This window comes from Opisthocomus hoazin, chromosome 5 (assembly GCF_030867145.1).
Source record: "Opisthocomus hoazin isolate bOpiHoa1 chromosome 5, bOpiHoa1.hap1, whole genome shotgun sequence".
In the NCBI taxonomy this organism is placed as follows: Eukaryota; Metazoa; Chordata; class Aves; order Opisthocomiformes; family Opisthocomidae; genus Opisthocomus; species Opisthocomus hoazin.
The window spans coordinates 82,818,687-82,832,296 of record NC_134418.1 but is presented as its reverse complement, the minus strand read 5'-3'; the positions used below and the strand labels follow the sequence as shown (position 1 = coordinate 82,832,296).

General features: G+C 36.7%; 1 protein-coding gene across 2 annotated transcripts in view; it reads right to left on the bottom strand.

Annotated features, from left to right (window-relative positions):
* Window positions 1–13,610, bottom strand: part of SGCZ (sarcoglycan zeta) — a 489,220-nt gene that overhangs the window by 116,125 nt on the left and 359,485 nt on the right. For both annotated transcript variants that reach the window (XM_075420147.1, XM_075420148.1), the window contains one exon: window positions 12,931–13,032. In XM_075420147.1, coding sequence (XP_075276262.1) covers window positions 12,931–13,032 — 102 coding nt within the window. The remainder of the gene's footprint in view (window positions 1–12,930; window positions 13,033–13,610) is intronic.

The window sequence follows — 13,610 nt, the reverse complement described above, 5'->3', positions numbered from 1 at the left end:
TCCCACTCAACATACATATCTTTTCCATATGCTTACCTGAATTTTTCCCAACTATTCAATCACCACTATTTAATGTAAGATAAAGAAGCACCAATTCCTTCTTGCATCAGCTGATTCCAGGTGATCCCAGCAACTTATCTGTGCAGTATGGGAGTTCTACTAATCCATACACTAGCATATGATTTTCCTAACTTTCATGAGAAGACAGTTATATTATCCTTATTCATGCTGAACAATCAATGAGGCTACTCCAAAAATTAGCATCCTATTCAATACGATCCACAGTGCTTCAGAAAACTACTGCATGCTGGTGGGGTTCTGTTCTATCTTAGAACAGAAGCAGCACCTGCATCTTAAAACAACAGGCTGTAGGATCCCAGATCTAAATAGTCATAACAATAGTTTTAGTAAAATATTTTTTTAAATATTTTTTTTTGCTTGTAGAATGTACAGCAGTCGCTCCTGCAATAAGCTGACCCACTTTCTGCATTTGCTGTGCCAGAATTTTGGCTCAGCTTGTCAGGAGAGTTAATTGACATTCCAAAATGCCTACACTTTATGAAAATAATGACACAAGTATGAAGCACTTTCCTTCTGGGATTTTGTAGTTACTTAGTTTAATCAGAAAGAGAGATCACAGATTTATAGGAAGATTATGATCTGGTGGATACCAGTGGAGAAACTAAGAGACAAAAATTATCTTTGCCCAATCATTGTATTTATATATTAATCTAGCACAAGGAAAAAAATATCTTTCTAGCCATTCTATACTCTTAGTGTAAACTTCAATTTCTCTTTCTACTAAGAGTGATTGGGGAGTCTTTCCCATAAATCACTACTGGAGTGCCAAGTTTAGTATCAACACAGATTTCACTTTTACTGAGGCGAATTATGTACAAGAAATTTGTATTTTTAAAAATTACTTAGGTTCCAGATCATAAGAAAATTCACCATCACCACCCTACAGCCACTCTACTGCAATTACCACTTGCATTTGCAAACACCTCAGCAAGAGTATATACTGTAGTAGGTGTTGCAGAATTGACAGATTGGCATCCTAAATTAACAAAATCGGTGAATTACAGTTACTTTATTTGTAGAGCAACTGATATGAATTCAGCTGAAGATACAAATGAGCCTCTGGCTGAAGGCCAAGAGCCAACTTCACTGTAAATCCCCAGATGTCTGTTGTAAAGTCATAATGGTGAAACCATAATTTCCAGTTCCAGTACAGGATGCTAACTTGTTCAGCTGCTCCCGTTATAAGAATTCTGCTTTCCTTGCGTGTTTTCTTTACCCCAGTCCCACCCATGAATTCCAACATCTATAGTCTGTTCCTACATCTTCCAACATCTGGAAGTTCTTGCCAGTGTTAATTTTCAATTGAATTTCTAAAAAAATATAGAATATCTTACCCTTCATTTCTGTCTATGAGACACAAATAATACATCCCAGAGCAATGCACTAGTTCACTGTTTTATGGATTTCTTTTTGAATTTGAGTCCTTTGTATGGCTTGGAGATTTATCCTTGAAAACTTATACTCTTAGTAACCACTTGAAATATTTTCCTGAAGTTTAATTCTAAGCTTTTTTTTTTAAAAAAAAAAAAAAAAATCAAGGCAAACCACCAGAGTCACCACATCAAGGTTTTAAGGTCTAACTTGATACAGAAACAGTTCATGTGTCTACAGGCTACAGTGCATATTGCTGCTGTACCTAGGTATTGAAACGTACCACAGGCAACAGTACGCCTACATTGCTAGAGCAGAAGTAGACTCAAGGTTAACACAAATACGAATCCACAGAAAGCTCTTGACTCAAGGTGTTAAGTAGGTAGCACTGCATAGCTGTAACAAAAAAAAGATACAAAACCACCGCCAACAAAAAAGAAAAATGAACTGTGTTACCACTTAAAAAAAATAGGAATTCTTTTTTGAAGAAGATAAGAGAGACTGGGTCTTTGATTCACTTGAAGAACTAATTTATGTGAGGCATTAATTTGTCAAGAGGAAGTAACCCACAAAGATATCAGCTGGAATTTAGTCAGACAGATCCTCATGTAGAGGAAGTTCTGGAAACTTTCAGCCAGTCCACAGGGGTTTTTTGATGCAGCTTTGAGAATATCTTACGATGGAACAAAATGGATACAACTGAAACTTTTGGTCACCTGCAAATCAGCAGAGTATGTTGATGTCAAAAACCAGAAGTTTGAAATAATAAACTAAGTGTCTTCTGTCAGTTTCTCACTTCTGTAACTTCTCACAAAGAAAGAAAATTCTTAAAGGGAAAATAAAGTTTCACATTCCATAGAAATGTTCCATGCAAAAATTGGAACAGGGAAAATTTTAATACTTTTCTACAAAACCCATAGGAAATTACACTTGAGAAAGGATAGCATAATTAGATGCCAAGTTAGAAACTGGAAGAAAGCACAGAATACATAAATTTGGTGGAAATCTGATCTATTTTTTTAATCTGTATAACGCATAGTATTTCAGGTTACTTGTTGCAGATAAGAAGTCACAATTTTCAGATAATTTTTTGGTTGAAATTTTAATTTCTTCTAATAAAATGAGTTTAAAGGAAATCATTGATCATACACTTGGTAATGAAAAGAATTTAAATTGTTTTGCTTTGCACAACTATTTGAGGAGGATGCTCTTCAAGCCAGCAAGGCTTTCAACTGGCGTTTGTGTCACCACTCTTGGACACAGGCCAGTGTCAAAACACGGTCCTTGTTATGGAATAATCAATGCTTCCTTTCTATTTCTTCAAATAATAAATTCAAACTGCTTTGGAGTAACAAAGTTAGCAAAGATTCAGGAGCATGCTCCATAAAATAAGGAAGTGTGGTAATTCTTTATTTTGCATCTAAAAAGGAGTATGATTACTCCACCTGCCTTTTTTAAGGGCATTTTTTTAAGGGATTGAATTAGCCATATACTGAAGATCTATAATCAAAAAATACAACTGATATATTTCTTGCACTTCATAAAAAAGGAAAAAGGAAAAGGATAGTTTTTATTCTAAAATACATTACTTCTTGTGTCTACAAATATTTTAGTAATTCACACTATTAAAATGCTTGCACCACTTCTTGTATCTATCTTCTCTACCTTATTTTAACTTCACAATTCCTCATTACAGGTAATGTTGCACCACATTGCTTGCTAAAACAGATGGAAGTTCATCAGGTTTCTTAAGAAAATGATCCGGCAGAACAAAAAAAAAAAAAGAAATTTTATACTGATTGAGAGAAAGATTTCAGAATTATATAAAGGAGACTGAAGTCTAAGTCACAGTACTAGATGAATGGGAAACTCCTTCAGGGAATAGTAAAAAAATAAATAAGAAATACTCTGTAAAAGCACTTTCAAAGCAGAAAATTTCATTGCTGATGACAAGTTGTTTCTGAAACCAGAGATTTATAGCATGATACGTTTCTTACAACAGCAAAGGCTTTATAGTGTAAACTCAAAAAACATGCTTCTTATCTGGAATAAAAGGCTAGGCTCCAATTCTTAAGACTGACAAGTAATTTTAAGGTGTTGTGCATAAATATGCAAGTTATATAGGTGTGTTCATTTGAAAAAAATAAAATAATGAATGTTGTTGATTATGAAGCACTAAAATCCAACTTAGTTCTTGGTGAGTAGCAAGAAAGTACAAAGCCCATTTCAAACAGGAGACGAACAGTACTATAAACACAATCCTTCTGATATTTACTTGTGGTAGTCAGCTATCAGAAGCTGCAAAGGAACAAGGATTTTGTCTCTTTGAGAGAGGAACAGTGTTTTAATCAGGGACCTTAAAAGCAGACGTAATGACTACAGTACATCTTATCCTGTGAATTTCACTTCAGGTAGCCAAGGTATGACTAATTCTTACTTTTTTCATCTTAAACGTCAGAATATTCATTAATTTTCTCTATTATCTTGTAAGACACCTAAATGTGTGCAGTGTCCCTAAAAAGATGATATATCTCAGCAATTAAAATGCAATTTTCTTTCCTGGCTTAAAATTTTATTCTTCCTAATACAATACAGAAATTCTGAAAATACTAATTGGAAAAAAACCCCAACCATCCCTCAAGTCTAATACAGTACAGGTCTGATAAATTACATAAACAGGCAGAAGAATTATTTTTTATAAACTGTCTCATCAAACTCTGGAATTGAGCTTCTAGAACTTTACCACAGGTGCCCTTAAAACAAAAATGATTTCAGAACTTTTATTTGACCCCTCACATCTCCTTTAGAGTAACAAGCAGATTTGGGGTTTGAATTTTATGGGTACTTATTTTTGAAGATTATGAATGGATCATCTGCTTTATGTAATTTGATTACAAATTCTTTTTAGAGTGAGAAACATCACACAAGACAGAAAGTATACTGAAAGCAAAGCTGACCAAGTAAAAGCACACTGCAGTAATTCTATTTCATTTCAAGGCAAGACATAATTTTTTCTGTATCTAATGGGTAAAACTTATTTTGTAAGTCGGCTTGCACTTCTGAAAATTACACATTCAAATTTTAGGACATCAATTTCTGTTTCAGACAATACTTTGAGAATCTTTCTTATGCTTATTTTCAAAGTGGTATCTCTGGAGTTCTGATTTGATTTTTACCCCCAACACTTCTGAGATTCATTTGGTATAAAATTAGGAAAAAAAAAAAGGAGTGTTTTTATTAATGAGTTGGAAATAATTAAAATTCTGTACAGTGAAAACAGCAATGTTTTAATTACTTTTCTTGTTCTTTTTTGCTTCCAGAAATTACTTTTTTGTACAGTCCTCCTCCTAGTTTTGCACCGTATTCAAACTTGCTGAGGGTGCACTGTGCAAGTCCAGGGCATTAATGAAAAAATTAACAATGTTGGCCTCAGTACTGACCTCATGAGTACACCTCTAGTGAGTGGCCTCCAGCCACTGGTCCCAACCCTTTGAGCCCAGGAGTTTAGCCAGTTTTCAGCTCACTTCATTGTCTTTTCAGCACGTACATCATCAGTTTGTCTGAGAGTATATGAGGGGAGACTGGGTCAAAAGACTTGCTAAAGGTGAGATTAGCAGTACTAGCTGTCCTCATCCACCAAGCTAGACACTTTGTTGCAGAAGGCTGTCAGGCTGGTCAGGCATGAGGTCTCCTTCAGAAACCCATGCTGACAACTCCCAACAGCAATAGATGTGTAATTTTATTACATGAATATTCTTTGTTGTATTTCACAGCCCAATTTGTAAGAAATATGGTTCAAATAGTCTCAGCAGACCTCAAGCCAGGGCTGACTAGCTGTATTTTGGGCAGATAAAATCATATTATGTGCTTTGTGCTTAATGGCTCACATGGATATTTCCCCCTCTCAACAACTCCCATTTACTTTCACTTGTTTTTATCTGTCCTCTACAGAGGAGCAAACAGTAAAGTCTACCTGAAGTTTACGAAATGGGATGCAAAGGACAAAAGTTGTTCTCCAAGAAGAAACATTATTAAATTCCTGCATGAAGAGATAAAGGAAGACATAGATTTTTTTCTCCTTTTCAAGTCTCTTGCAAGTCATCTACTTTTACATTCCTGCCTCAGATCAGATTTTCTATGGAATTGTTGCTGAAAATTTTCCTCCATTTTAAACATACAGCATTTCTCTAACTAGTTGCTTAGCCTCTGTAAACTGCAACTACATTATATTAATGTTGTTCAGCAAAAAACAAAGTCATTCCTGAGATTAAGATGTCCATACAGTTAATCCAGCTCAAACCAAAATCACTTTGGATGAGTATTAAGATCAGACACACGGCATGACTGACATCAAAAGTGAAATATCACGTGGTTTCATTGAAATTTGCACCAGTGGAACATAGCTGTATTACATGAAGGAAGTGTCAGCAATGGTGTGACCAGCAAGACTAGGGGAGTAAGCATTCCCCTGTACTCGGCAGTGGTGAGGCCGCACCTGGAGTACTATGTTCAGTGTTGGGCACCTCACTACAAGAAGGACATTGAGGTACAGGAGCATGTCCAGAGAAGGGCAGAAAAGCTGGTGAAGGATTTAAAGCACAAGTCTTACGAGGAGAGGCTGAGGGAATGGAGGTTATTTAGACTGGATAAGAGGAGGCTGAGGGGAGACCTTATTGCTCTCTACAACTACCTGAAAGGAGGTTGTAGTGAGGCAGTTGTTGGTCACTTCTCCCAAGTAACTAGCAATAGGATAAGAAGAAATGGCCTCAAGTTGCATCAGGGGAGGTTTAGATCGGATAGTAGGAAAAATTTCTTTACTGAGAGAGTGGTCAGGCATTGGAACGGGCTGCCCAGGGAGGTGGTGGAGTCCTCATCCCTGGAGGGGTTCAAAAAACCTGTAGATGTGGCACTTTGGGACATGGTTCAGCAGGAACGGAGGTGTTGGGTTGACGGTTGGACTACATGACCTTAGAGATATTTTCCAACCTTAATGGTTCTATGATTCTCTGATTCTACCTGGAAAACTGAACATGTGATTGATATTGAAAACAAGAACAAAACCCAGAAAAACAGATGCTACTTCATTAACTGTCCCACATACTTCTGAAGAAGTGTTTCCAAATCAATTTCAGTTCCTTAGGCTGGTATAAAATTGTGAGTGGCCTATATCCACCCAACTTTATTCATGAGCTGTAGTCAACCAAAGTAAAAATCTTGTGTAATATTAACTCAGAATTTTGAGTATAACAAGCAGACATTCTCCTTCACTGAAAAACAAGACAAAGTAATAAGCAGAGTACAGGTTGACATGAAAAAATGATGTGTTCAAAAGGTAGAGTTGTACAATTGGATGACCCCCAGACAGGTTTCAGTGAAGTACAGAAAATCAAGGGCAAAATCATGATTCATGAAAGTTCTTACTAGCTGTCACTGAAGAGCAAGTACAGCCAACTCAATTTCAGAGTGGCAGTCCCTACAGAGACCACCAGCAAATATAAGAGTGATTCGTCCCCTGGCAAAGCTTGTGATTAAGAAAACCTTATATCTTGTTCATAGCCAATAAAATGACACTGGGCTTTCAGTATATTGGAACTACATCATGTTGAGAGCCAAAATAACTTAAGGAGTCCTTTATACCATAGTAATGACTTGATTCTCAGTGACAGATGAGTGATCCCAAGGGCAAGGCTGAAGAGTAGGTATCAGAAAAATGAACTGGGGAGCATTTCAGATTTTATCTGAGAGGTTTGTGACAAGTAGTTGCAGAAAAAAACATTGCACTTCACAATGAGCAATAAAGGTGGCAGAGTGCTAGGTGCCTTTGTGATTTTTTTTGATAGTACAAAAAAGGTGAGCAATGACATCTCCTAACTGGAGTTTCCCTAGTACCTACGTACCTCAGTAGTGGTAGGACTGCAAGACTCTCAAATGAGTTTTACTGGATGGCAATGAGGTATCTCACAGAGAAGAAAATAGAGTGGATATAGCAAACAACCTGGCCTTGAATTTTTAGAAGACTATGTTTCAGCGGAGGGCAAGGGAACACTTTCCTCCTCCCCAAACTCAAAATCGACAAATATAACAGACTTGCAGGACCTTACTAGACATAATGAACATCTTTCAAGAAGAGAAGGCTTTGGAAACTACAGCCCTATCAGTCTCACTTTAATCCTTAGGGAGGTTGTGGAGAAGATGCCCCTGAAAATCACTTCAAAGCAGATGAAGGAAAGGATGGTAACTGGGAAAAATATTAGACTGGATTTAGTAAGGGCAAGTAGCACCTGATTTGGTGGTCTTGTACAATGAGAAGTCAGGCTTGATGGACAAAAGCAGTAGATGTCCTTCCTCATTTTCAGAAAGGCTTTTGATGTGATTTCCTATGCTGCTGCTTTATAACCCTCTATTGGAGAAAGAAGCTCAACAAAGGCATTCTCTCAGAAAAAGAATTCAGGGTTCTCACAGAAGCACATAAGGCCCAAACACAAACCTAAACATGTGAAATGTAATGGTTGGAATTGGCAAAGTTTAATTCCATGTTAATGGCTACAGAGAGAGAGTGAAGAAAGAAATATAGTGTAGAAATGCTTTTGTCAGGATTGATTAAGGTTTGGAAATAAAACAAAAGAAAATAAAGCTCCCTAAATATTTATAAGGATATTCAGTCTCCAGAGTGAAAATCTGGAGAGAAGGTATACGTGAAAGGTGTTTTGCTTTGAAATCTACGTACAATTTCTCAGTTCTCATATGTTGCATATTTAAAAATACAAGACATAGAGAGAGTTTTCAGAGTTTCCTTTGTTCAGTTTGGAGATTATATGCATCCAGTGTTTATTGTTTTCTAGACCTTTTTCTAATGACTTTTAACTAAATCATTAAATTCTGTGTTCTCTAAGGATATCTCTTGAAAATACGTGTTCCCTAAGTTCAGGTTTTAACCTTGTTAATTGTACAGAAAAAAACAAAGCAATCCTCCCTAGTTTAAGGGACAATGAGTTGCTTATTTTCTCTGCAACAGAAATAATTTAACACAGAGAAAATCTGATTGTCTTCAATCATCAAGTACTGTACGTGTGAATGAAAAAGATCAATAAAGCCAAGAAAACACTATCAAGAAAACACCAAGAACTGCTTTTATTGTTATATAGCAAACTAATAAAACTATACCCTGATCATTTCCATTCACATATGCAGTAGTATAGATGCAGTAGCAGGATGACAAAGAAATTTAATTCAGAACTGAAATATTATAATAATTCTGGTTACTGCATTATGTGTTATTTGATTTTATACATCTCATTACTGATACACCACAAAACGTAGTTTGCATTGTTTCTTTGCATCATATCAATGAAAAGATATACACATGGAAAATACAACATTGAAACAAGTAAGTTTAATCTAGACAGACTAGCAATTTTGTAAAAGTGTACAACTAGATCAGGCATAGTCAAAATGAAATTCTTCAGTTCATAGAGTATGTGTACCCTTGTTTCAGGAATTTAAAGATGTCAGTTCAGGATCAAATGAGCCCTTATCTGCTCAGGTTTTGATGTATCAGTTCAAGTTCTGACATGCAGTTACGTCATTTGATGAAAATACAGAAGCATCTTTTTTGTGTAAACACAAGATTTTGGGTAGGAACCCGCGGTTCTGCAGACACCAGTAACTGAATAGACTAGAAAGAGCAAAGCAAGAGGAGTGAATTTAGGGAAATGGCACCCTCTGAGCAGCCTGCTCATTTACACAACTTCCACAGGCGAAATGGGAACCAATATTCGGTTTACCCGAGACCTGGATTTTTCCTTAATACTTTTTCATAGAAAATTGTATACTGGCAGGATAAAATATCACTACAAGTTTTGTATTTAAGAATTCGTGCATATTTGTTCTCCAACTGGCTTCAAGTATTTTAGCATTTACTTTTAACATTCAGCGTTTTAACAAAGCAATCACAAGATAAAAGGCAATTTTTCAACCTTTATACAAAGTTCAATGCATCTCTTCTGATAAAGACAGTTTAAGGTTTGCATTTAACCCTGCATAGGTGACCTTGCTTGGGGATCCAGTTGTGCTGCAGGCAAAAGTGGTGACTTCAGCACCTGTAAGCACATGCGAACCTCACACCAGCAAACCTAGCCACCCCTCCCATGTCAGCTGCAGCCGCGGAGATCTCAGTTCAGCCTACCTGCTCATCAGACTGCCCGGGACTCTTATCTGAAGTACTTCACTATCAGAATCAGAGGTGAACCCTGTGTTATCAATGAACACATTTTATCAGCTCCAGGTCTAGGTAACTAAAAGGTAGTTCCAGCATATGCTGAAGAACTCCACTCATGCTTCTTAGCCATAATATATTATGCCTGCTGCTGTACCCGCTGCTAATACCACTGGTCTTCCCACCTAACTCTGCTTCGTGCTGAGGAATGAGAGAGCAGCGATGTCCTGACCTGCAGGGATGGGAGCCCTACATGGAGGTCCCACAGCGGCCATTCTACAAACCATGTCTCCAGCGCCGAGGAAATACACCCGTTCCACAAAGCTATTATTGAATATATGACAAGTCATCTCAAGAGTTAGTTGAACAATGTCACTTCAATGTCTGTGTTCTTTTAGAGAGGAATGAGCAAACTTCCTTAAAGACCAAATTTGCCTTTCAGAGAATAAATAAGCAACACATGCATGTAAAAGACTGCAAAGACATCAGTTTCAAATGAGTTTTCAATTCCATGGTGCATTTTAAGTCCCATGTGCATCAAAGTTAAATCATTACTGCTTCCATGGAAAAGGCGGGGAAAAGCATTCCCCTCTGTATCACCCAAAGTAAGCACTAACGGCTGGTGAGCAGGTCAGCCCTGCAGAATCTGCTGTCTGTATTGACTCTGTCTCTACTGACTGAAACCAGAGCTCAGGAAACCTGGCTCACTTAGATTTCTACAGCACCAAGGTGAATTCTTAAGTGACAACACAGCTAATGCCACATGCAGATGCCACACGCCAGGGAAACCACCATGCAGAGACGTCACAAATCCCTACAGTAAAGCTCAATACAGCTGAAGAGAGTTTTTTCGTCATTCCCTCATGACAATCACACTTGCATACACCACAGGTAACCGAAAATTTACCATAACAGCTACTGAGCAAGTCGGTAGAAGACTGCAGTGTGTAGCTAGTTCACAGCCGCTGCAAGATGATAACTAAGTCTATGTACATACCACTTTTTTAGCTATATAGAAAATGGTTTAGTGTTAATAGATGTAGGTAGACCTCCAACACCAAAAATATTTTAGTTTGAATAGTTTCTCCAACTAATGATCAACTCTAGCTCTTTTCTTCTGCTGGTTTGAGGGCACTTACTGACAGGTCTGTCTGTTCTTCATGAGCCTCACAGGACTAGTGCGACCTTGTGCTAGGCTACTGACAGACTTTGCATCCTGTTCCTTTACAGTAGTTACATTTGTGTGTGTTTCTTTCTCAGATTGGCTAGCAGCTCTGAGTGAAATTAGGACCCTATTGAATCTCTCATTACTCTCACCTAAAATAAAACTTTCCATGTTTACTCTAACTGAACTAATGTTCTGCAAGTAAATATCCCAAATCACAACCCTCACATACAGTAACAGGACGTGGAACAATAACAGACCCCATCTACTTGCAGAAAGGAACTGGGAAAAATGTGCAAACCATGATTAAAGAGCTGCAAAGTCTAGGAATAAATATGCTCCCTGAAAAATTATACAGCCTGGAAATTTTACACCAATTCCATAGTCTACTTATTGGAATATTCATGCTAAAGAGGGTCATGAATTAGACATGATTTTAAATGGATTTGCTGTGTTAGATACTAAGGTCTAGCAGAAACCTTAAAACATGTTTTCTATTTAGATGTAGATAAAAGACAAAGTATTCTCATCAATTTAATGAATTCTAGAGTTTCAAAATTTAAAGAAAATGTTAGAAGATTACAAAAACTATCTTAAGAGGTGCTCACACAGTTCCGTGGCAAGATGGCATAGGAAAAAATCAACCCCCAGCCAAAGTTCCCTTTTGTAGATGCCTTTGCAAATTTAGGAGGCAGAATCTGGCTGTATTGATTCACTCTTGCTAGCAGTGTTTGACACGTAAATGATTATCCATGTACCTATGCATCAACTGTTCCATTGTCGTCCCCCCTCAAAATTCTGATCGATATCAAAGACATGATATTTGCATTTATTGAGAAATAATTCATTACTGAATATTTTATTATAGATATATCTTCACTAGTTATCAAAATTTTTAGCTACTATTATAAAGGAAACATTATGACCAAGACTTTGTAACGAATTGTATGCATGGTGGGTTGAAAAGTAAAAGAATATCCGTTCAATAAAGTGATCAAAATTCAACATTGTTGGGGAATATACTGTTACTGAAATATTACAGAGTTTTTCATCACCTAGGACAATATTGCTGCTCTGTTAAACATTGAAAGATCTTAGTTTTACAGAAAAAGAGGACAAAGACTAACTCACACACCTATTAACGCAAGCATGAACCAATTAAGAGAAACGGGAAACTGTCATGATCTCATTTATGTATGTACTTGAGACTATTTTTATTTACATAGAAGGCAGATTTCCACAGACAGAATTTTCCATGAAGGCATTTAGAGTAAATATGCTTTTCATTTCTGTCAACTTTTGCAGTCTGCATACTAAAAATCTTTGCAGATAATTGACTGAAAACCCATTGTAACATTCCTCTCTGATCATAGGTCATCACTTGCATGGTAAAGAGATCTTAAGAGATTTCCAGTATTTCAAAATTGGGGTTTTAATTCACTGATGATGTTAATATGAACCGCATGACTGAATCAACACGGATGAGTTAAAATGAGCTACGCTGAATTTCTAAATACATATCTTGATTTTCTTATTTTCCTCTGTAACAACCTGCTACTAAATGATAAAACAGTCAAATTTCAGCAACATTTAAAATAGTTTGCTGTGAAAAATTAAATCCCAGAGAAATTATGCAGTTTAGCAAGATTGCCTCTACCTAATGGGGGGGGTGGGGAGCGGGGAAGACAGAAAAAAAGAAATCACACTGGCTAATAGCAGAAAGAATTTAAGCATATACAAACCCATTCCTTATCTCACTGTATTTTGCACATATCACCAGTCTTGTTCTTCTGGAGTTCACATCAAATGAAGAGTCAAACGATCCATTCCAAGTGCTGAGTTCATTTGAAGTATGAAATATACATGCTTTAAATCTCCTTTCTTTAGGATAAGACATTTCTTTTAAGAGGCAAGCAAGGATTCAGAAAAAAAAATTGTTTTTGACATGAAGGAAGCCTTCACTATTAAGGTATTCTCAAAGCATACCTCTACTGATTGCTAATTTAGGAGGTGTAAGAATTAAACTTTGTAGTTTGAGACTGAAGAGATTAATTTATATTAGCTGTAAATTAAGAAAAACAAGATGAAAAACACCTACCTTTCGGGAATGGATTTCTTTCACGTACAGTGGAAGCAGAAATTCAGATATTCCTTCAAGCCGTATTCCTTTTTTAGTGACTCTCAAATTTCCCATTCCATCCTACAATCAATAATATATATATTCACTTTAGGAAATAATCTTATCCAGAACAAGGTAAAAAGAACACAGTAGGTGGCCTAATATCTGAAAATAATGAGTGCTGCTCCACTGTCCTCAGGTGTCCTCAAGATTTTGGACAGGAGCTAGATCAGGAGATTTGTAGGCAAAGCAACACCTAGGATCGAGGTATTTAACTGTGTAGCCTGATGGTGAACAGCATACGTCACTCCTTGGCTGAACGTAACACAAGGGTGCAAATCTAGAAGATGAGTATTCCTTCACCATAGAGTTGAAGCTGGATCTTGAATTACAACTGCCAAGTAAAACAATTAATCATCTCTAAAAATGTATTTAACATTTGGTAAAGCAATCCATTATTTTTATGTAGTGAAATATTCGAAAAAATACTACGCCATTTTTATGTCTTGAACCAAGAGTTTTTGCTTTTCCCAGCAATTAAAATACATAGGAAAATATCCCATAGGAATAAAGAAAAGGGGTTTTTTGTTAGTAGTTGCACATAACCACTAAGATCATGTCACTTGTGAAAAGAAGAGCTTCAAAAATGCTGAGTATTA